The sequence below is a fragment of the Phacochoerus africanus genome, chromosome 16 (assembly GCF_016906955.1).
Source record: "Phacochoerus africanus isolate WHEZ1 chromosome 16, ROS_Pafr_v1, whole genome shotgun sequence".
Taxonomy (NCBI): Eukaryota; Metazoa; Chordata; class Mammalia; order Artiodactyla; family Suidae; genus Phacochoerus; species Phacochoerus africanus.
The window spans coordinates 20,558,802-20,582,734 of NC_062559.1; the positions used below are offsets into that span (position 1 = coordinate 20,558,802).

The window sequence follows — 23,933 nt, forward strand, 5'->3', positions numbered from 1 at the left end:
CCACACATAAAGGACTAAAAATTAAGCCACAACATGCTCACACATGGATAAGCAAAGCTCATCACTGTGAAATTTCAGAATAAAGAAGGATTTGCTTGGGTTGTGATGATCATTGTGCAACTATAAATGTAATAAAATTCATTGAGCTAAAAAAAGAAGGATTTGCTAAGAGCTTACAGAAAGAAAGAAAACATCATAAGAATGAGGAATCAGAATGGTTTCAGACTGCTAAAAAAACAAGAAAACCAAAGAAATCTCTAATAGGCAAATGACAGTAGAGCAATGCCTTCATAATTCTAGAGAAAAATGAGTTTAAACACAAAATTGTATACCTACCTAACAAGCATAATTATAGAACAGACGTGAAAGGGCTCAAAAATATTTACCTACCAAGCACTCTTTTCCCATGAAACTACAGAAAATGTACCACCAAAATAAAGTCGAAAATCATAAAGAAGCCATAAGATCTAGCAGATATAAGTATCAACCCAGGAATGAGGCAGAGAAAATCTCAGAATAATGCTGAAGAAATCCAAACATGACAGCTTTATAACTGGGGTGGGGGGGGGGAGAACTAATCCAGACTGGTAAGTCACAAGCCTCCTGAAAAGTAGTGGGGTTTTCTTTGTTTGGTTTTGTTGCTGCATCCACAGCATGCAAGATACTCCCGGGCCAGGGACTGAACCTGTGCCGCAGCAGTGACCCAAACCACAGCAATGATGATGCCGGATCCTTAACCCACTTGAGTCACCAAGGAACTCTCAGACAGTAATACTGAGAACAATAAAAACGACAGTCTAAATCAACGTCTTGAGAAGAGATTCAGACAGGTAGAATCTGGGGGTTGAATTAGTAAGTACGTAAAACATACATACTTAAGTTTTAAAAATTATTAACTCCAGGGAAAACCAAACATCATGCAGGAAACGAAAAGCAGTCATAATATGCTTTAAAGCCTGGAAGTGATTAGCATTTACGAAGTAAACCCTGAATATTAACTGAGGATATAGTCCTAAGAACTACAGAGACTGGAAGGAGTTCCCTGGTGACCTAGCAGTTAAGGATCCAGCATTGCCTGCTGTGGCTTGGGTCACTGCTGTGTCCAGGTTCAATCCCTGGCCTGGGCATTTCCACGTGCTATGGGCGCGACCAAAAAAAAGAAAGGAAAAGAAAAAGGAGGAGGACCGGAGAAAAGAGCATGCGCACTCCCGTACGAAAAATTTACATCCTCAGCTTCCATGGTGTACAAGAAAAAGTCATGCCTGAAAAATTAAGAGTGAGCAATATAAACATTTTATTCCGAGAGGGAAACAGATGAGCACATTTCTTGAGAAGCTCATAGAGATCTTCAAAAAAGTTTACATGTTAAAAATAAAAACTTATAGCACTAGGAACTATATCTAGTCACTTATGGTGGCGCGTGACAATGTGAAAAAAAGCCATGTATGTGTATGTGGGCGACTGGGTGACCTTGCTGTACAGTAGAAAATTAACAGAACACTAAACCAGCTATGATGGAAAACAATAAAAATCATTTAAAAATAAAAACTTACACGCTTAAAAATGATGTACAAAAGAATACAAATCAGTACTACTCAAAAAGGGGCTGCTGGATGCCAGTGAGATAAGGAGTCTGTACCAGACATAAAATCAACCACATCACTGAGAACACTGCTGACATTTTTTCTGTAGCAAGATTTTCCTGATGAAAACAGCAATGTCTTAATTTACATTCTGGCTCAAGCTCCTTATATCAAGGCACTCGGGGTAGGATGGGTATAGCTCAAGGGTCAGCAGACTTTCTCTGTAAAGGGCCACAGAGCAAATATTTTAGGCTTTGCAGGCCATATGGTCTCTGTCATAACTACTCACCTCTGTCACCGTATGACAAAAAAAAGCCCTAGACAGTATGTACACGAACAGACGTGGCTATGTCCCAATTTACTTGTGACAGTGAAGTTTGAATTTCATAGAATTTTAATGTGCCACAAAACGTTTTTCTACATAAAATCCATTCTCAGTTCACAGGCCACATAAAAACAAGTGATAGGCCCAATGTGGCCCATAGGCCATAGTTTTTGCCCACCTGAGACTGACAATATGATCACCTTTGTTTTTAAAAAAAGCTGTGTCACAGTAGTTTCAACTAGTATGAGCGTTCTCCCTTCTTTTTATATTTTTTTCTTTTTTATGTCCATGCCTGCAGCATGTAGAAGCTCCTGGGCCAGGGACTGAACCAGTGCCACAGCAGTGACCCAAGCCACAGCAGAAACAAGGCCAGATCCTTAACTGCTAAGCTACCAGAGAACCCCTATTTTCTCCTCCTTTAAAAATAAAAATAGAGGAGTTCCTGCCATGGCTCAGCGGAAACGAATCTGACTAGCAGCCATGAGGACACAGGTTTGATCCCTGGCCTTGCTCAGTGGGTTCAGGATCTGGTGTTGCCATGAGCTGTGGTGTAGGTCACAGACGTGGCTTGTACCCCGTATTGCTGTGGCTGAGGCAGACGCTGGCAGCTACAGCTCCTGATTTGACTCCTGGTCTGGGAACCTCCATATGCCATGGGTGTGGCCCTAAAAAGACAAAAAAAAAAAAAAAATTTTTTTTGAAAAATAAAAATAGAATAATAAATTTAATAAGTTTTAAAAACCATTCATCTACCTATAAACACATTTTTCTCTCTACCCTCTGAACACATCTATATCCAAATGACCTAAATTTATGTTTAGGATACTACAGGAACCTTAATCAGATGGCTTTTAGAGGCAATCTCCTCTACCCTGGCATTGTGACAGATAAAACGTCACTTAATTAAAAAAAAAAAAAACAAAAACCTCACCTTGTTTTAAAACAAAGCAAAAAAGATAAGATTCTGAAATCCTGGATTTTCAAAAATGGAAGAAGAAACATCCTATAAATGTCCCTAAGCTCTCTCTCCTTTCTCTAGTTATCAATAAAGTCATACTGAAGATAAACGCAAAGTCACTGACTCAATCGTACAATCCTCTAGATGAGGAATTTTTCTTCAGCAATGCCTTCGTTCCCCAACCGGCAAAAGGCCAAAACCCTTCCGAAGCTTCCAGGTTTCCCTACAAACTCAGTTTCAACTGAGATGGGCCTGGGAGGGACGGCGCAGGGTAAGGAGACCCTCCCAAAGGTCCCCCGCTTCACGAACACCACCCGCCCTTTTCACCGACGGTCAAGAACGGCAGGCCTGCTGCGCTTGGTGAGTGAGCTGCAGCCTTTCCTTGCGCAGCTCTAGTCTTAGCAGAGATTACAGAAACCTCCGCACAAACAAGTTCCGGTGAAGCAGGGCAGCCACGTCCGAGCTTCCAAGCCAGCATGGTCCTCACACGAAGCAGCAGAGGTGCATCCTGGTCTGCGCCAAGACCCGAAGATGCACCGGGAGGGTCCTCCCGGGACTCCTCCCACTCACGGCCCCTGAAAGGCCCGGCGACACGTAACCGGACAGGTGCTTGGAGACCCCCTACTAGAAGAGGGAGACAGGCTGCCTGAGCGCTCTGTGACCTGTTGCTTTGGGCTTCATAAAAAAGAAAGTGAAGAAATTCAACCAATTCCTCAGAGACTGGTTAAAACGTTACCTTTTCTAAGAGAAACAGTCCAGGATCTTTCAGGCTGACAGCGCCACCTAGTGGCTCTCCATCTTAAACTCGCTGTTGGACAGGACAGCCACTTCTCTGCCCAAGGAGAGGGGTATTTAACCACCCTGGGTCTGTAAATACAAAGCTCCCAGCATGCCTTGCCAGAGGTAAAAGTAAGTTGGAAACACTAGAGATTTGAGGAAAGCGAGGTCTACGATAGGTCTACTATTCAAGTACCAAACCCCGCGACTAAGAAAGAAACCCTTCTATAGCACTGCTGCTAGAACCAATGTAATCAGCAGCTCTAGTTCCCGTCAGAGAAATCCTTCCCAGGACACATCAGCAGAGAGCCCTCTGAAAAACACAGACATTAGAAAAAATTCAAAACCACAATAGTCCCAAAACAGAAAGAAGAGAAATTTGAGCTCATAGGTCCTTGGGCATGAGATATCTAAGAGAAGGTCATTTGCCAAGTAGAAAGAACTCCCCAGAATATGAAGGAGATTTCAAGGTGTCAATATCTACAACTTTAACCCATGGACATCAAATGGGGTTATGCAAACTTATGGCAAGAAATTTAAGCTCTTATGGCTTCTAAATCCCCCACAATAAACACATGTGCACACAGCCATGCACACACATCCCCACACCACTGGCTTGCCTAGAAATAGAAATGCTTCAGCTCTTGATTAATTATTCAAATCTCTGTATTATCACTAGCCTGACATCGTCTACAGTGCATCTCCAGATGCTGAGAATGACTCACCTTGGCAACAAACTGCTTGTCCTTTTGGTCCAAATTAGCAGTGGGAGCCACATAGTCCCTCCATATCCTCAGCCTTCGATCCTTGGCAAACCTGGCAACAAAGCAAGGATGCAAATCATTCGGATGGACTAGGTGGGCACTGGACTCCACCACTATCACAGGAGCAAACACTGCAGGATTGACCCCAACCTATCTCATGGTCAAGGCCCCCAGGAGAAAAGGCCAGTCAAACCAGCAAAGTGTGACAGCTGCCAGAAAAACTGAGTAGCCCCTGGGACTATCCAAGAGGCACAGGTACCATAAACCCATGGCTGGAAGGGGGGTCCAGGCGTGCAATTTTTTGAGCCTAGACAGTATGCATCCACCTTGAGCCTTAGCTCTCTGGCTTATCAAGTACCTCCTGAGTGATTACTAGATGCCAGGCTCTGGAACGACAAACACAGAGCACCTGCTCTCTTCAACGGGAGGGACAAACACACATATCTAACAAGTATGTTTTTTAAAAAGCACAGGACTGCTCAATAGCCATTTGAATAATAAAAAAGCTATCAGGTACCCAAATTTCACATGGAAAAAAACAAAATTGTTACTAGAGTGCATCTAATGAGTAAGAAAAATGGACAAAATGCCAATGGAAGTTCAGGGACAGAGGTTAAAAAATCATGTTGGCAGAAATGCGTTTTAGAGCCCTAAGCCCAGAAGACATTTTTTGAGGCAGAATAAGGGAGGGAAAGGGAACACGTGCAAAGATTAAAAAAACCTGTGAACAACTATCAAAGTATTTACAAATAAACAGATGTCAGGGAAAGAAACTATTACACTATTATTTCAGAAAAGAGTATTGCATCTTCCAAAAGCAGCACTAAAATGAGAAAAGACAAAGCAGCACGTAGGAGCTGGAAAACACATGACCTCCTTCAATAGAGATTTACCAATAATGCAAGTGCATCTAACACAGCATGCGAAACAGCAGGCAAGTAATCATATCACCGAAATGTGGGTTGCATTCCTCGGTGTAAGCCTGCTTAATGATGAGTATTCTTAAAAATCCACAACATCTCCAACAGATATTATAGAACATGTAGATACCACTGTCACTATATAACTCACTTTCTTCAAAGAGGCAGGAACTTAAAAAGTGCAAAAAGAATTATCAACCAAAATAGTTAATTTAGAGTAACAGACTTCAGGGTTTTCTGAATAAAAAGCAAACATTTGCCATCACAAAATCATCAGAGGTGGGGGCTGGGGGAACACGCTGAGGGTTTGGGATGGAAATGCTATAAAATTTGGTTGTGATGATTGTTGTACAACTATAAATGTAATAAAATTCAACGAGTAATTTTTTAAAAAAGAATTACCAAAAAAAAAAAAAAACCCCACACAAAATAATCAGAGGTATTTGAAACACCATGCTTGATAAGAGTATTGTAACTTTTGAATTTAGTTGCGGAACACAGAAAGACTAAAAATTTACACAATCATTCTGTTTTTTCAGATAGTCACCTTTGCCAGGCATGCTATATATCAAATGGCCCAGATTAAAATCTACTTTTATAAAAAGTTCCAAGTATGTCTGCTTACAGGTACAGGAGGCTGTAGAAGACCTAAGAAAAGGAAAGAGTCATTCGCTTCTGTTCCTGCACATCTCTCAGCCGTGCACCTCAAAGGCAAAACATGTGAAGTTACCAAGACCATTATAATTCTACGACTCCGAAATAAGCCACACCAGCTTGAGTGTGGGATGCAGTCACCAGAGGTCATGGCCTTCTCCTGAAAGGTACCCGAGGAGGTGGCGGCTGGCACTCTGAATATCATCGCTATTCATCTCCTCTCGCTACCTGCTTCATTTTCTTCCACTTGGCCCATCAGGAGAACCAAGTTCACCTACACCTGGCAACACTTGACTTTGACACTTGAAATGGCCACTGACCTCTGGACGATACACCATCATTTCTCTGGAAAGAAGTTATTTCCACCTCTGCTTTACGCAGGAGGCACTTAACCAAAAACATGCCAACGCCTCGCAGCTGCATGAGCATTTATAATTAAAACACACCTTTAGATAAATGAGGGCATCAGGCCTCACAACAACATGGCAGAGTCCTGTTCTGGGATCCACAGGCTCTCTTTCCCTCACACCCTTGGCTCCAGCCTGCAGGCTGGGGAGTAGCTGATAAGCTCTTTCATTGTCCTCAAATGAGCCTCAAGCTTATTTCGTTTCGTATGCCTCAAACCTGGAATTTAAGTGAGAGGCTTGGGGGTGGGGGGTGAACCCAAAGCCTTAAAAAAGCAAATCAGGTGAAGAATGACATCTGAGTGAAAAATCTAGGCCCCTGCTCTAGAGCACTGAATCAGACTACACCCCAAAACTTACACAGCCACCCTCCAGGAGACCCAAGCCTCTTTCAGAAGTTCTCTACTGCTGGACACCGGTGTGGGTGGGAGAGAGAAGATGACCAGACTTCTTCCCCTAAAGACCCTACCAAGATCCTTGGCTGGACGGCTTCCCCGACAGACCTTACCTCTCAGCCGCCCTCAGCTTTTCTGCACCCCGCGTGTAAACCGCAATGGACCAATCCACGCAGCGGGCAAAACCGTCCTTCAGGAGGAGCTCTGTGATGTTGCCGTTCTAAAAACCAAGGCACAGGAGGAGGAGGAGGAGGCAGGCAGATTAGAGTCTGTTGCAAGAAGATCCATTTCTCTAAAGTCTGACACGATTAATACAGCCGCAGTCTACTTTGCAGTTAAAATAAGTAAGTAAATAAATAAATAGATAAAGGTAGAGCCATTTTTCTCATGAAGAAACCAGCCCCAGAGTTCCCTTGTGGTGCCCTGGGTTCAGGATCCAGCATTGTCACTGCAGCGGCTTGTGTCCCTGGCCTGAGAACTTCTATATAGTGCGGGCATGGCCAAAAAAAAAAAAGCAAGCAAGCAAGAAAAAGAAACCAGCCCTGAAGATGCTGCTCTGTGCCTCCTTTCAACTGCCGTGGCTCCGTATCCCCACCACACCCGGCACAGTAGCCCTCGCTTAACAGGGGTAGGATAAATGTTAGCGGCATTGAATGGAATTGACATTTCAGTAGCTCTTGTGGGCAGCGGATGTTAATCTTCAGCAGAAGATTATACCTTATTATTTCCTTCCCTGAGATCAGCACTCACTCCCCTTTTCACAAGGGGAGAGCTGAAGAGCAGGCTGAGCGAGGGAATAACGTAAGCCACACTCTGCCCAGTGAATTACAATTCACATTCTACTGTGACACAGAGCCATCTGGCAGGGCCTGGGCAGACAGCTAGCACTCCAGAAGAAAGACACGACCTTGGCACACCCCAAACCAAGCCTCCCAGCCTTCCACGGCGGCCACTGTCAAAGAATTCTCTAGCCAAAGAGTAACAGCGGTTTGCTCTGTGCTGGATATACAGCTACGATAATGAAAATCTACCTAAACTTGGGCGTTAAAAAACAATCATTTCCTGCCCAAGCATAACCCACCCACCAAAGTATACAACAGGGTAAGACTCGCAAGGGTCAGAACTACAAGAACCTAGTTCCGACCCCAGAGCAGCATTAGTGAGTAACTGGATGGGGCGTGGAATATGCAGTTTTTCCCAAGAACAGTTTCCTCATCATAGTTCTCCCAATACCCCAAATAGCTAACTTCTATCTAGATCCACGTACAAACCCCACCAACCCTATTCTCCAAGTTTCAGCGCCACTTGCAGTTGACGTGGCCACCTCCCCCTTCTGTCCCGGCAAGCTTCGGAACCAATGCTTGGGAAAACAAGTGAGGGATCCTTCCTCCCCTTACAGGCCCAGTAAACCGAGATTAGTTTTCTAAAAGCACAAGATTGCAGATTGTCCGTTTCTATCACAAATTGCTAGAAAAGGCCTTAATTAAAATCAGTAGATAATCCTGCCAATATTTCAGGGGCTCCCAAATAGAGAGGAAGAAAAGAAGCAAACTACAGCTTTTCAAACCCCAAGCAGATCCCCCGCCCCTCGCAGCCCAGTCTGCACAGGCACACTCACAGGATGAAGGATGGTTCCCAGAATGTTCTGGTTGTGGCAGCTCTCCAGAATGATCTGGACATCTCTCTGAAGCAGTCGGGACTCGGTGAAAAATTTGGCTTCTGCTGCAAAAGGCTCTGGTGTTTCACTGCCGTCTGCCTCCCGGCGAAAAGTTGGGCACTAAAGCAAAAGTCGGGGGGGTGGGTGACGCTCCGGCCACAGGGAACCATCCAAAAAAGCACACGCCCCACAAAGCAGCTTGGAAAGGTCTCACATTAGACCTTCCGACCCTTTTTAAAATACACTGATCCAAAGCAACTGGAAATATCAACTCAGACTTCTTGGTAAAGCCAGTAAAACTCACATTACCATGGGGAAAATCATCTTAATTACACTCAGAGATGACCCCTGGCCAAGAGATTCACCAGTGCCTCACTTTAAATCCCTGATTGTTTCTTTAATCAAAATGGCTATTTTAAATTAAGATAAGCCACACTCGGCAAACTTGGCTGTCTCCCACCCCCTCCCTTTCTAGGTTTCAACACTCTCAGCACAGCCCACTCCACAGAGCCCCTTAAAAAATAAAGTCTCATTGGATCAAATGAGAACTGCCCCACAGGAAAGGTTAAAGTAATCTAGTCAACGTTAATGGCCCAGACTCAAAAGAAATGGTAAATACAAAATCCCCAAGTTGGGAATTCCTGTTATGGAGCAGTGGAAATGAATGCAACTAGTAATCATGAGGTTGCAGGTCCGATCCCCAGCCTCGCCCAGTGAGTTAAGGATGTGGCATTGCCGTAGGTTGTGTTATGGGTCGCAGATGCCACTTAGATTCTGAGTTGCTGTGGCTGTGACGCCTAGTCCGGCAGCTGTAGCTCCGATTTGATCCCTAGCCTGGGACCCTCCATATGCCACTTGTGTGGCCCTAAAAAGCAAAATAAATAAATAAATAAAATTGCTTGGGGGAATCTCATCATTTAAAAAAAAAAAAAAAATCCCCAAGTGGAAGAGCCTACCTATCACTGAACCTTCCACAAACCCTATCACCACCCGGTAGCCCAGGGTATGATCTGACCTTGATCCCTGACAGCATGACCGTGACCAGGTAGTAATCTGGCAGGAGCAGGGCCCGGACCACACTGCCATCCCGCACGTGCTCGATGATAGCTGCGTGATAGAACCATCATGTGAGTTGCCAACAGAAGTTGTGCCCATGATAAACATCCAGTCCAAGGGCCCGAGCACAGCTCCTCTCCCCACTGCCCCGAGAGAGCACCAGCAGATCACGTGTGCTCACGCAACAGATCCCTGCCCAAACTAGTCCTGGGGGATTTGGTTCAGAACAACTTCCCCGTCTTTTGAACTTTCTGGGACCTCATGGCTCACACCTAAGCTTTGTTAACTGTAATCTAGGTTTCTTACCCGTGTACAGAGTACCTGGCAAAAAATAACAATTCAGGATTGTAATAATTTTATTTCATTGAGTCTCTAAGTTAATAAAATCTCCAAGTAGGACCAAGAACTATAAAAGCATATGTGTGTGCTTTTAGACATATACAGAAATACATTTCTACCTTCAAGGATGGGGACGGTACGGAGGTAGCCATCTTTTAGAGAAAATAGTAAGATCCCCCACATGCAAAAACACCAGCCGTTTTACTACCTTATAGCAGCAAAGGACCGACCTCTGCAAGATACATCTGAGGCAACCTATATAAACTGGATTCAAGCTCCCTTCCAAAATGCCGTGGTGTTGTCTTACCCTTAGCCATGTCCCCCGGGTACCAGAGGCGAATGGGTTATTAGAGAGTAAATAGAGAGAAATCGCCCCGAGTCAATCTGTCCTTTCCCAAGAGCCTCACCGTTAACAGGCTTCTGGTGGTGTGAGTCCACAAAGTGCCTTGGGTTCTCGATGGTGTACTTGAGGTCCCGGATGGTCTGCGAACCGCTCCCCTCGCTCCACATCCCTTTCTTAGCTGCCTTCGCTTGCTCCTCACATTCCGCCAGCCGGTTCTGCTCAGGGCTGGGATGTGAAAAATAATCAACACATGTGGTTAATGAGCTCCCAACAGAAATATCAGGCTCATCTTTGGTTCTGGGTTTCTTCAGTGTCTTCTCGCCTTGAAAAGACCAAAGCATTGGCTTCAGATCTATGGCTTCAGACCCAGGCCTGTAACCAGAAACCCACCATGAGTCCAACTTCTGGATTCCAGACTTAACTCCCTCAAACAAAAGATGTGATCATAAGAGCTTTTAATGAGAACATCCCAAGAACACACATCTTGGTACCACCACCATCAGCGATTACAAGAGGACAAGCTGGTGGCTCAGAAGGGAGCCACTCCAGGGGGCACAGCATCACTGAACCACCCTAGATCCAGGAACTGGAATCCAGGCAGAGCTCGGCAGGACCCAGTGCAGTGACTAAAAACCACCTTTACTCCCTGTTGTCTGCAGAACAGGGCTGGGGAATGCAGAACAAATACCATTATTCCAGGCTATTATCACCCAAAACTACTTACACTTTTAACAAGGCCGGCTAAGCAAAGCAGTTCCTTCGTCGATAGGAAACCGAATGACATACAAGAGCAGCCAGGTCAGGAGACAGATCAAAAAACAATAAAACAAAAGCCACCAAACCCAGACAAGGCTCTCTGCTCGGCTCTCCCTCGTATGTGTCTGAGCGGAAGTGAACATGAGAAAGCCCTTCCCGATGTCAGTGCCTGGTTCCATCAACAGCCATGTGCAGAAACAGACCCTCCCACCTTGAGCACTGGGCATTTCCAACAGGGAGCCCCAGCCTACACTTTCTCAAACCAGAGGTTTGAGAAGTCAACAAATTCCCACATGTGCACACCCCAATCAACTGTAACCTTTTTGGAGTCAGAAAGGACCAAAGAAGTACATGGGGAAGGACTTGACCACAAAAGCCATGAGGGCAGGAAGGACGCGAACTGAAGGTACAGTTTGCTCATCGCCATCACTGGTGCAGTCCACGCTAACATCTGTCTAAAGCTTTTTCTACAGCTGCAACAGTCATAATACCACAAAGACGTCATGATTTAAACGGGATCTTTAGGAGCTCCCTGGTGGCGCAGCAGGTTAAGGATCCAAGAGCACTGTCATTGCTCTGGCTCAAGTCACTGCTGTGGCACAGATTTGACTCCCAGCCCAGGAACTTCCAAATGCCATGGGAGCGACTAAAAGAAAAGAAAAAGAAAGGAAGAAAAAATAAACAGCATTTTTAGTCTCCAAATTACGGATGGACCACATCACTTTTCAGAGACTGAATGAAGTGTTAATTAAAGCCAGCTGCGACCCACCCTACTGAGGTGGCTGAACCTGAACGTACACACTATAAACCTTATACACCCAAGACTCATTTCTAAGAAATTCACATGGCCGTTAACAACGAATACATTTTACCTTCAGTAGCTACAGATCCATAAACCAAAACAGACCTAAAAGGCTCTGGAGACATACAAATCTTCCCTGATCTTAAAATAGAACCAGTGAGCTCTGTCAGTTTTCCTGGATTCTAAACGGCAGATTTTGAAGTTCCTGTCGTGGCTCAGTGGTTAATGAATCCAACCAGGAACCATGAGGTTTCGGGTTTGATCCCTGGCCTTGCTCAGTGGGTTGGGGATCCAGCGTTGCCATAAGCTGTGGTGTGGGTCGAAGACAGGGCTCGGATCCCGAGTTGCTGTGGCTGTGGTGTAGGCCAGCGGCTACAGCTCTGATTGGACCCCTAGCCTGGGAACCGCCATATGCCGTGGGAGCGGCCCTAGAAAAGGCAAAAGGACAAAAAATAAATAAACAGCAGATTTTGCTTTGAATTTGATGTATTCACTCTGCGCTACTTTACACTGCACTTATTCCTTGTACCTGATAGAATCCTATACATCTATTTGTTGATTGGTTTAGTATCTATTTCCCTGTTAAACTGTTAGCAGAAGAAAAGTCTCTTTATTTACTGCTAATAGTCATAGTATCTAGAACACAGCCTGGCATATAGTAAATGCTCAACAAATATCTGGAGATGGGAGTTTCTGTCATGGCTCAGTGGAAACGAATCTGACTAGTATCCATGAGGACACAGGTTCGATCCCTAGCCTGGCTCAGTGGGTTAAGGATCCGGCATTGCTGTGAGCTGTGGTAGAGGTCGCAGACATGGCTCAGATCCCTCGTTGCTGTGGCTGAGGTGTAGGCCAGCAGCTAAGCTCCGATTCAACCACTAGCCCGGGAACCTCCATATGCCGTGGATGTGGCCCTAAAAAGCAAAAAAAAAAAAAAAAAAATGGAGAGGGATGGAAAAATACCCTGGAACTAAATATCTATGGTGTAAGACATAAGCCCACTGCCACTTATTAATGTGAAGAATAGCACTGCCTTATTTCCAAGCCTGTTTTCTGAGTTATACATACCAAATGCCATTAATGAATGTTGAGTAACCTCCTCACTCAGAATAATACACACCTGAGCCTGGGAAGGAATGTTCTAGAAGCCATGAGAACACCAGGTAATACCCATTTTATGTCAGGGGCAGGAATGAAGGTGCAGCCAAGCCAATGTGGATAGAGTGGACTCCCCAAGCTTCCCTGAGTGAGCCCAGCTCTTAGTGGAGAGAGAGGAAGTCAGAGGCCAGAAGAGTAAGGAAGACTTACTTGTTGGCTCTCATGCCTTCTCTCCGGGTGGCCAAGCCCTCTGCAACCAGAGATTCTGCAATGTTTTCCCCATTGGTATCTGAGGAGGAAAAAAAGAGACGTCAATCTTGTGCTGGATAGAGCACTAAGGGGACCACCTTCCCCCTTAGCTCTTCAAGGACCGACGTGACCAGAGAACTGGTCAAAGCAGCAACGCAGGGCTGGAGTCTTCAGAAAACCTCTCCCCCCACAAATGTCTAGTCTTGAGGACCCAAGGTCTATCAATCTTCTCTGGGCTTCGTTTCTCATCTTCTAGTGTATCTCCCAAGCCAAAGGCCATCTCAGGAACTCCGGGAGGCCGACAGCAAAGCAAGACACATGCAGTAGCCCAGGCCAGGATAAGTCATGCTGACCTGGGGAGAAGGGGTCTGGCGCCCGACACAACCTCTGCCACTTACACGTCTCTCTGCATCTTAGGACACATACTTATCTCTAAAATGGGAAGACGACTGGCCTAGACAGGTTCCTGTGAGAATTAAATGTGTGTAAATCGCCAAGTGTGGTGCCAAGCACATAGCAGGAATTAAAACAATAACATCAGAAGTCAGCTCCCACACCCTGTACGGTCGGAAAGATTCACTGAGGACTGCCTATTAGATTTCACACCAGAGAGTCCAGCTCCTCCCAGGACATGCTCGTCTCTGTTCCAAGAGGCCACCAAGACGAACTACACCACCCACCAGAGATGTTCTCTGGTTCTCAGAGATGTGGGGACGTCGAGATTTCTTCTAATCGCACACAGCAGCCCTCAGAGCAGGCAAGAAAAATGAAGTGAAACATAAAACACAACCTGATTAGGCTCCACCTGGGCACTTGAAACATTAATTGCATTTCCATGCTATTGAAAAGGCTTTTAGGCTCTGTGCATTCTCTTAAATCTCCGCTTGTCAGCCAAAACGATAAAAGCAGACATCAATGAGGGAATCACCACATAAAAATCTTTAATATAGCAGAGAACAAGCTCCTAGATAAACTGAAACACAGCAGTCTAGCTGATAGGTAATGTCAACGTAGAATAAAATGCTGTAAGATTTATATTCAGTAAACCACGCATTCATTGACTTCTGCGGCAACTAGGAGACATACCGCCCCCAAACCCAACCTAAATGCCTTGCCATCAGCATTGCCCAAATGTCTACAGAGGCAAATCGTAAGCCTCTTTTCCACCAAAAAAAAAAAAAAAGGTAAGATGTTTGTACAAAGCAAGCTCAGGTTCTAAAGCTGAGCGTGGATCACAAGAACCTTTCCACAGAGGTCACTGCTGAGGCCAGACACAGACACACACAGCTATCTGACATTGTAAATATTACATCGGTTCTTTCAAACCAAACAGGAATCCTACAGAGTGGCAAGTCAAAAGGATTCCACCAGTATGGGAAAAGTTGAACGGGAAGGTACCAAGGGGTCAGGGAGGAGAAAGAAGGAAGACCGGGTATAAACAAGGTAAATGGCCGTCAAACCAGCCGGCCAACAGCACGCCCAACAGCTCTCAGACAGTTCCTTGGCCCAGAGCACTTGGCAATGGCTGTTGGCTGGTCCATTTCTAAATGAGTTAACTGCCCCTCAAAAGGGAGAAAAATACAATTCCCTGGGCCAAACTCCCAAAGAAGGCAACAAAATGTGGTGGATAGGAGACGGAAAACAGGGGGTTTGTAGCGTAAAGATTTGATTCTTGTTATTACTAACCAAGGTATGAATCTGATCAGGTCACAGCAGGGCTGGTGTTCAGAGCAGGTAGGTGACTGTGTTTTCTCCAAAAGTAGAAAAGATTCATCAATCATCTCTCCCTCTCTTTTTTAATAAGTTCTCAGTTAACCATAAATTCTCAAATTCTGTCATTCTCCTCCATCATAAAAAAGATTAGCCACATAAATAACATCGGTTTATTGAAGAGCACATGGAACTATATATATACATATATTCAGTATCTTGTAATAGCCTATAATGGAAAAGAGTCTGAAGCAATATACCTGTAATACAACACTGTAAATCAACTATAGTTACATTTTCAAAATCTCAGTATAGAAAGAAAAAAAAAAAAAGTCCTAAACACAGAAAAACAAGACTACAAAATAGGACAAACATATGAATACTAATTATGTAGCTAAGGTATTGTTTCATCACAATTGGCATTGAGAGGTGGTCAGAATATGAGTGAAAATATGTGGAGTGGGTTTGATTCTTGGCCTGGAAACTTCCACATTTTGTGGGTATGGCCAAAAATAAAAAAAATTTGAACAAACTTTCTAAAAACAACCTTAAATTTTAAATGTCAGCTCCTCTTAACATAAATAGACCATTTTACAGTTGGAGACTTGGGTTATTTAAATGAACACTTAGGTGCCAAAATAGCTCATGTGGGAAAAGTCTTAGGCTGAAGATCTAAATGAACACTTCGTGGTGGTCTCTCCACACAGATATCTGCGCCCAAGAAATGTTCTGTAGCCCAGGGAGTCCCCTGTGGGGTAACAGAAGCCTGACCAGGTGTTATATTGTATTATTTGGGGTAATAAAATTCTTGGAACAACTGCATTCTGAAGACCGTACACTTGGATTTGTCCTATATTCTTTCTAACCAGCAGCCATCCAACAATAGCGCTAAAGTGTTTTATTACCTGCTCTATTATTTGAATTGTGGGTAAAAGGCAAATTTGTTTATACTTCCCTTTTTGAAGAGATACCATGTATCTCTATAATTTTCCAATCAGGATGCAGATAGTCACTTGCTAAAATGGGCATTTCTCTCCTGGGTCAACTGGACAAGAAGCCTCCAAGGTCATCCACGGCTCACTTGCCTGAGACCTCTACAGTTAAAATCAGAATCCTAAGAGGGTGGTGGTAGCCACTTTACTGGCCACCCAAGGTAAACAGACTATTTGGTGAAGCTCAGTTGGAAGGTTCTTTTCACAGAGACTCACAGGAAACTTTAAAGAGTATCTGCTCCCCAAACAATCCAGATGAACACAAGTGTTCCTGTTCACCTGACTGCTTTGCTCAAAACATTCCACTCGTTCTTTCAATGTCCTACTTCTGTTCAAACTCCATTCTGCAATCTTACTCTTCTTCCACCTAAATCAAAAAAGACCTAATATTGCACGAGCCATCGGGCCCAGCTAAACGACAGGCATATGTGTATACACACAAAAATGTATTTATTGAGTGTGTACTCTGTGCTGGAGCAAGATGCTTTACACATACTCACTTTAAACTTCTAAATGCAACCTGGGCTTGGAAAGGTTTAAGTGAAGGGCTAAGTAAGAGTACATGGTAGAAGAGCTAGGAACTCATTCCACACAATTCCACAGCCTGTGTTCTTTCCAGTCCATTACAAATCACGTGGCTTGCAAAAACCCACAAGCCCTAACCAAATCTGCCTTTCCTAAAGAGAGTCCCCAGGAGGAGAAGAAAAGCCACAAGAAAGATAACAGAAATAGAAGATGCAACAGGAAATCCATAGGAATTCAATTAGCACTCTGACCTAGATGCACAGCGCCAGTGAGTGCCCCAGTGATGGCCTCAATACAGGGAGGAAGAAGGCTATGGTGAACACACACCCATAAACCACACCAGGGATCAGGCACAGGTGTCAACCAGGAGCAGCACCATCGGGGCCGTTCCTCCGTGCCTGCCTGCGCGCCGTGAGCTCTGCACGCTCCCAGCGAGCCCTCCAGCCAACTGCCCCAGACCTCCCTTCCCCGGGTGAAAAATGGGAACTAGTGTTCTAGCTCCTCTTTGCAGGAACCTAAGACTTGGAGAGAGCGGAGTCCCCTCCTCCCTGCTACTCACCTTTTCCCAGGTAGATCATGCCATACTCTCGCCCCTGGGGAGTCTTGTTTTCTATCGTGAAGCAGACTTCCTTCCCAATCAGCTTCTTCCGAAGGAACTCTCGGGCGGGAAAGGCCCAGGGCTAAAAGACAGACCAGAGATGCTCAGGACCGTGGGACCCAGTCAGCGTCAAAGCAACGGCCCTCCTTCAACCGCCCGGTCACACACCCAGCCCTGAGGAGAATAGGAAAAGGCTCAGAGAATAGAAAAGGCTCAGAGTTCCGGGTGCGGCTCAGCGGAAACCCACCTGACCAGCACCCGTGAGGACACAGGCCCTGGCCTCGCGCCGTGGGTCAAGGATCCAGCGTTGCCGTGAGCTATGGTGCAGGTAGCAGACGAGGCTCAGATCTGGCGTTGCTATGGCTCTGGCAGAGGCTGGTAGCTACAGCTCTGATTCGACCCCTAGCCTGGGAACCTCCATATACCATGCGTGCGGCCCTAAAAAGATTTTTAAAAAAGAAAGGCTCTCGGAGTTCTCGCTGTGGAACAACGGGGTCAACGGCATTTTGGGAGCACAGGGATGAAGGTTAGATCCCCGGCCCGACACAGTGGTTTCAGGACCCAGCGGTACTACAGCTGCAACTTGGGTCACAAATACAGATCATATCTGATCCCTGGCCTGGGAACTCCACATGCCATAGGACGGCCGGGGGAAAAAAAAAAAAAAAAAAGGCTGGCAATGTGGTCAGACTCTTCGGTAGCCCCTGAAAATGGAAGGTCTGATAGTTGGTTTAACTAGCTCAGGCCCTAAGAACAGGCTTCATGGTTTCCCGGACACCAGCACTAGCTCTTTTCCTCCCATCACTGTCTATTCAGAGCTACGGCTTACTTCGGGAACTGCAAGTGCCAGTGATTTTACAGCACTTACCATGTACCAGCCACCACTTTAAACGCTTTATATTTATCAACCCACTCCTGCATGAGAAGCCTAGGCTCCGGGAACTTACCTAGCCAAAGGGAAGTCACAAATAACTACTACTACCGCCACCTGTTTGCCTTTCCAGTTTACAAAGCACTTTCAGAGAACAGTCTGAAACCAGTACAGGGAACTGTCCAAGTAGGAATAGGGTTCTACTGCTGTTATTTCAGAACGAGTCCCCTGGGCAGGCGAGAGCCTTGCTTATATTGTGCTCCTCCTCCTTTAAGAAGAGAAGAGTCGGCGTACCCGTCATGGTGCAGTGGAAACAAATCCGACTAGGAACCATGAGGTTGCGGGTTCGATCCCTGGCCTCGCTCAGGGGGTTAAGGATCTGGTGTTGCCATGCATGAGCTGTGGTGTGGGTCGCAGAAGCAGCTCGGATACGGGCATTGCTGTGGCTGTGGCATAGGCCAGCAGCTACAGCTCCGATTGGACACCTAGCCTGGGTACCTCCACATGCCCTGCGTGCGGCCCTAAAAAAGACAAAAGACAAATAATAATAATAATAATAATAACAACAACAAGAACAGCAGAGTTGAGAAGGGCAAAAATGATTCTCCCCAGGAGCCTCCTCTTCCTCCACTGCTCTAGTCTGAAGCTGCACCAGTGAGACCAGAATCTTAGGGAAGACACCAGTAAGAGGCCCTGGGAAGGGATCAGCTTGACAATGGCGGTTCTTCCCTCTCATCCACTGAAGACCGTGACACAAGGAGTGAGCCACACATCCACAAAGGGTACAACTAGCGTCTCCGTGTGATCTCAAGATAATGGGCAAAGGGATGCCTTTGCCTCATGACTTCTAGGATGGTACAGAAAAGAGAGGTCTCTCCCCTGAAGCAGCCCTGTCACAGTCAGTGGTCTGTAGCACTTGAATCTACAGTCTGGACCGAGCTCAGTGCCCCTAAATTCCCTCAGAACAGAAATAAGGAAGCAGAGGGTAAGAGTTCAAGGCACATGATCCGCAGAAGCTCATGTGCAGAAACGATTCAACGTATAAAAGGGCACACGTGTCTGTTGCCGCTTGGAGCCACAGAACATGGGCTACGCGGGGTAAGGGCGAAACAGTACATCAGTGACCTGAAAAGGAAGCTTCCGCTAATCTTTTCAGTCCGTGAAGATTATTCCATGGGGTTAGTCAAGCTTTTCTAGAAGAAGAATGTCCCAATGCCTTCCCAGAAACCAGAAGCTCATTTACAAGTGGAATCCACAACCTGCTGGGCTGGCCTTCACAAAACCAGTACTGTTAGACAACATCGACCGTGGACAGTTCTGGGAAGAACTAATCCTGAGTGAGGGCTCTTGAAGACACAAACACAAGCTTGCGCCCACTCACCTAATGCACTCTCATCAGAGCGCCAACAGGGAAAAGAGCCAACCATGCCAGCGCCATAGAGAGTTCGCCATGTGTTTATCTCCCGTTTCTACCCCTTGCCCCACCCCATGACAATAAAAACAGATGCCTGTGCCCAAAAAGAGTCTGGTGATTGATAAGCCCAATTACCAGCCACCAACCACATCAGAGAAATAGTACAAAACCAATGAACACAGCCTCGTACATTTTTATTACCTTAGGGATCCACTGACTCTAAAAACATCCTTCGCCATGGATCGCATGTTTAGGCTTCAGTTGGGAGCACACCACCAATACCTACAACTCAGCAATACACTGCTTTCCCAAGTGAAAAGCTCTGACAAAACAAAGCACTCCTAATGGAAGCCAGGACTTCGGCAAAAATTCATTTATCAAGGGTCAGTTCACAAGGAAACAGCTAACCCCTGAGGGGAAACCTCCAATTTCTACCAGCTAGGCAGAATTACAAAAAGCTCTGCAGGCCTGCTCAGGGAGCACCCCTTCCTTAGGACCTCACGGATCACAGCTGGGCCGTCACTGGGCAGGAGGAGAAGCTACACTGGAGGTCCTCACAAGGACACGTACCGAACGCTGTAAGACAAATAAACCCGTTTCTTTAACATTCCTTTCTTGAACCAGGCTTCTCAGGCTGTGTTCCACCGAGGGTTGGGCAAATTCAGTAACTGGACAAGCTATAAGCTATGAAGGGAGGTACGTGGGAGTTTCAGGAAAGTGACCACATCGCTCCTTGCAAGGGCAACTGCAGTCCAGGAGCAAATCCTGTGCCAGCGTCCTCACAGAGGAGGCCGAGAAGGCTGCCGAGCCGACGAGGCTGGCCCAAGGGAGGCTGCCACAAACAACTCCCAGTGGAGGAAATCTGCTCAAAGCATTATCAAATAAGGCCCACACGGGGCTCATTGGAAGAATCACTGTGGTCTCTTCAAATGATATCCCAGAGCTGCAGCTAAGAAGCAGTGGCTCTTCATCAGCCGAGACTCCAAATTGCTTCTCTCCTTCAGAACACCTAATGGCAGGTGATCTCTCCTCTCCCAAGGTTCTGGCCGGTGTCCACCAGGACGAATGCAAAAAAATTTTTTTGTCTTTTTTTTTTTTTTTTTTAGGGCCGCACCTGCTACATATGGATGTTCCCCGGCCAGGGGTCGAATTGGAGCTGTAGCCACTGGCTTACACCACAGCCACAGCAACACAGGATCCAAGCTGCGTCTGAGACCTACACCACAGCTCAGGGCAACACCTGATCCTTAACTCACTGAATGAGGCCAGGGATCCAACCTGCATCCTCATGGATGCTAGTCAGATTCTGTTTCCTCTGAGCCACGACAGGAACTCCTGAATGAAATTTCAATTCCAACCTTTTCTTTGCACCAGGGAGACCCTAAACGACTGGAAGCAGATTAAATCCCACAACACTGTAAAACCTTAAAGCCAGCTACTTCTGTACCCAGCCCAACACTCAGTCATCCCACTGGACCTCCTGTACATGCATCTCAATCCCTCTCTGCCCCAAGCACCCTACCGCCCCAATTTTCAAAAACTCCACTGAACACAGGACTAACAGTCATCTCTGTATTTCGCATGAAACCAACACACAGCTTCACATGTAACAGAAACCCAATAAGGAAATAAATATCTAACTCCCACAGCGCCCATCCACACAGTATGTGGGCTGCCTAGAGTAGCTGGGCAACCCCCGGGACTGGCCTGGAACAGGGCAGTGATGGCTGGGGACATACAGGAGCTAGGCGAGAGCGAAGTTTCTTTGAAAGCAGGAATGAGAGAAGGCAGAGCATGATATTTGGGACAGTGACACAAAGGGAAGCAAGTGAGCAGTAAATGTGCTTGGCTCTATTTGACTGTGAAAACACTAGACATGCTCTGAAGCAATGGAAAGCCCGAGAGAAAGCAGTGCTGCACTGCACAGCGCACTGAACCTCGACTGGAGACACTCAGCTTCCTCTCCTCGTTATTCACCAAGATGCTTACTCACAGTGCACCTGCTTTGAATGAGGCACTGACCAGGCAGAAAAACACCAATGAGAGATAAGGTCCTTCCCAGCGAGGAGCTGACAATCTAGTAAAGACAGACATATAAATATGGAATGGGAGGGCAAAGGCATGATGAAAGAGATGACAGGTGTGACCCTTCAGGAGGATGACTTCTCAGGAGATGACAGGTGGTCACCTGGGCACCAGATGGACAAGGAGCTCCCCAAGGAGCAGGCAGCATGAGTCAGGGCTAAAGCAGGCAGGACTCAAGTGGCCTGTTAAAGAGACCTGAATACGCCCTCAGGCTTGGGACTTGGCATCCCATAAGGGTTCAATAAGAGAGGACAAAAGGTCAAACCACAAATGGGACCGTATCCCAGGCTGAGGCTTAGACTTGTCCTAGTGGTAATGAGGGATCATGGAAGTATCTGGGAGTAATACTGAGCCAGGGAAAAAATGAAGTTACGTTGCAAAAAGATCTGCAAGCAGGGAGAGAAAGGATTAAAGGGAAGGGAAATGACGGCAGAAAGACTGTTACTGCAGTAGTCCAAGCCCACTATCAGAGCTGAACAAAGAACAGCAGCAGCTGTAATGCAGTTTCAGGAATGGAGGAGAGGAGTTCCCATCATGGCTCACGAACCTGACTAGTATCCACGAGGACGCAGGCTCGATCCCTGGCCCGTCTCAGTGGGTTAGGGATCCGGCAGTGCCGTGAGCTGCGGTGTAGGTGACAGATGCAGCTCAGAACCCGCATTGCTGTGGCTGTGATGTACGCTGGCAGCTACAGCTCTGATTAAACCCCTAGGCTGGGAACCTCCATACGCCTCACGGGTGCAGCCCTAAAAAGACCAAAAAAAAAACAATCAGAGTTAGTACGAGTAACTGCGTTGCTCTGGAAGGGACAGAAAGCACTAGGCTGTATAAATACATCAAATTCCAACTAGTGGGGCTCAGATTACATGGTATTCTTTCAGCTGGGATAGTTCTGGTAATATTTTATTGTAATGTGACAGAGGCTACAGCTAAGATATTTGAGAACAAGCTCAAATGGGCCTTGATTCTCATCCATGAAACAGGAAATTAAAATCCAGCCCCTTCTTCTCTACTAGAGGCTGCTCTGCTTCTGCCTTCTGGGGAAAGGAACTTGATCAGCTCTAGCCAACCAGAGTTAACACTCTTCTCTTAGTACCAGGCAAGCTGTTACACGGTACAAAACTGAAAAGAGAAGAACAAATCAAAATGCTGGTCAAGAAAAGCACTTGGCACCCCAAATCTGAAGAATGCTGAGAGATTTTACCTCCAGCACTTGGACTAACAGGACCAGAAGCGTTTATAGCAGCAGCACTCGTGATGACCACGACTAATGTTTATTAAGTAGCTTATAGGCACACGCTAGGCATCCCCATTATCTCAATTAATCCACACGGAACGACCATGAGGTAGACACTGCGATCATGCCCAACATGCATGCTTACTGATAAAGGGCCAGTGGAAAGTAACTGATTTTGTCTATTGAGTCATTATCCCAAGAATCCAACTGCTGTTCTTAGAACTCAGGATGATTCTTCCCTATATCCTGGAACACCGCTTCACAAACAAAATCCTTTTTCTTATAGATTCTTGTCTAAAAAACTACCTATTTTTCCTTAAATGAAAGCTGCTGCTTTTTTCCTTACTGCCACAGGAGGAAAATAGCAGAGATGAGCTGCTATCATCTCTGCTATCATCTCATTCGCCTATCATCATCAAGCTGAGGCAAAGGACAAAGAACCAGACTCCAGAAATTTCATTTTTGATAGCCAAGGCACTACTGAAGAAGAGACAAGAAGCATAGGAGACAAGAAGACACATGGCAGCTGCCTGGAAGGGAAAGAAGCATAGGAGACAAGAAGACACATGGCAGCTGCCTGGAAGGGAAAGAACTTAAGGAGTCCAAGGCAGACTGCAAAGAACGCAGGGTGACCAGGCATCAGATGGGGGGCGATGGGGGGAGGAGAGGATGGGGAGGCACCGGGGCTGGAAAGGATGGGAGGACAAAAGCTCAGAAGTTTCTCAAATTGCCAGAACACAGGGCTCTTGACTACTACTGAGCCACAAGTTGCCCCGAGAAGCTGATTTAGGAGCTCCCTCTCTTTCAGATCCAGTGTTCACACAAATTTTATAATTTCATGGGGTTCACAGATGCTTTTAGGGGTGTGTGGATCCCAGATTAAGAATCCATTATCAAGCATTTGTAGCATGCTACCATTTATGGAAATGAGTGTCTGCTTGTGTAGGCAATAAATGTCTCTGGAGACTCAAGACACGAGCAATACCAGTAGCTTCCGGGGAGAAGAACTAGATTTTTCATTGTGCCTCCTTCCAAATTTTGAAGGTGAACGAAGAATTCAAACATAAATAAAAGGGCTCTGCCATAACCAATGCCAACCTCAAACAGCAGAGACTTCCTAGGCAATGGTCTAACCTCTCTCAAGAGGAAGAGGAATGAAAACACTGACAAACCTGAAGAGGCCTAAACCTAGGGGAAAGTGTACATGAAAAAGACTGGGATGACTGGGATTAAAAGTAGTGAACAGAGGAGTTCCCCTGTGGCGCAGCAGGTTAAGGATCAGGCATTGTCAGCACAGTAGCTTGGGTTGCTGCTGTGGCACAGGTTCGATCTCTGACCCAGGAACTTTCACATACTGCGGGTATGGCCCAAAAAAAAAGGTAGTGAACGTATAAACCAAGGCGAGCCATGGTGAGCTGTGA

The 23,933-nt window shown here is 46.0% G+C and overlaps 1 protein-coding gene across 2 annotated transcripts in view; it reads right to left on the reverse strand.

Moving 5' to 3' along the window:
- The window catches only part of SND1 (staphylococcal nuclease and tudor domain containing 1), a 392,960-nt gene that overhangs the window by 341,262 nt on the left and 27,765 nt on the right, over positions 1 to 23,933 (reverse strand). For both annotated transcript variants that reach the window (XM_047762976.1, XM_047762975.1), the window contains exons 3-9: positions 16,867 to 16,987; positions 13,042 to 13,120; positions 10,240 to 10,400; positions 9,453 to 9,544; positions 8,399 to 8,557; positions 6,894 to 7,000; positions 4,369 to 4,459 (exon numbers count right to left, since the gene is read on the reverse strand). In XM_047762976.1, coding sequence (XP_047618932.1) covers positions 4,369 to 4,459; positions 6,894 to 7,000; positions 8,399 to 8,557; positions 9,453 to 9,544; positions 10,240 to 10,400; positions 13,042 to 13,120; positions 16,867 to 16,987 — 810 coding nt within the window. The remainder of the gene's footprint in view (positions 1 to 4,368; positions 4,460 to 6,893; positions 7,001 to 8,398; positions 8,558 to 9,452; positions 9,545 to 10,239; positions 10,401 to 13,041; positions 13,121 to 16,866; positions 16,988 to 23,933) is intronic.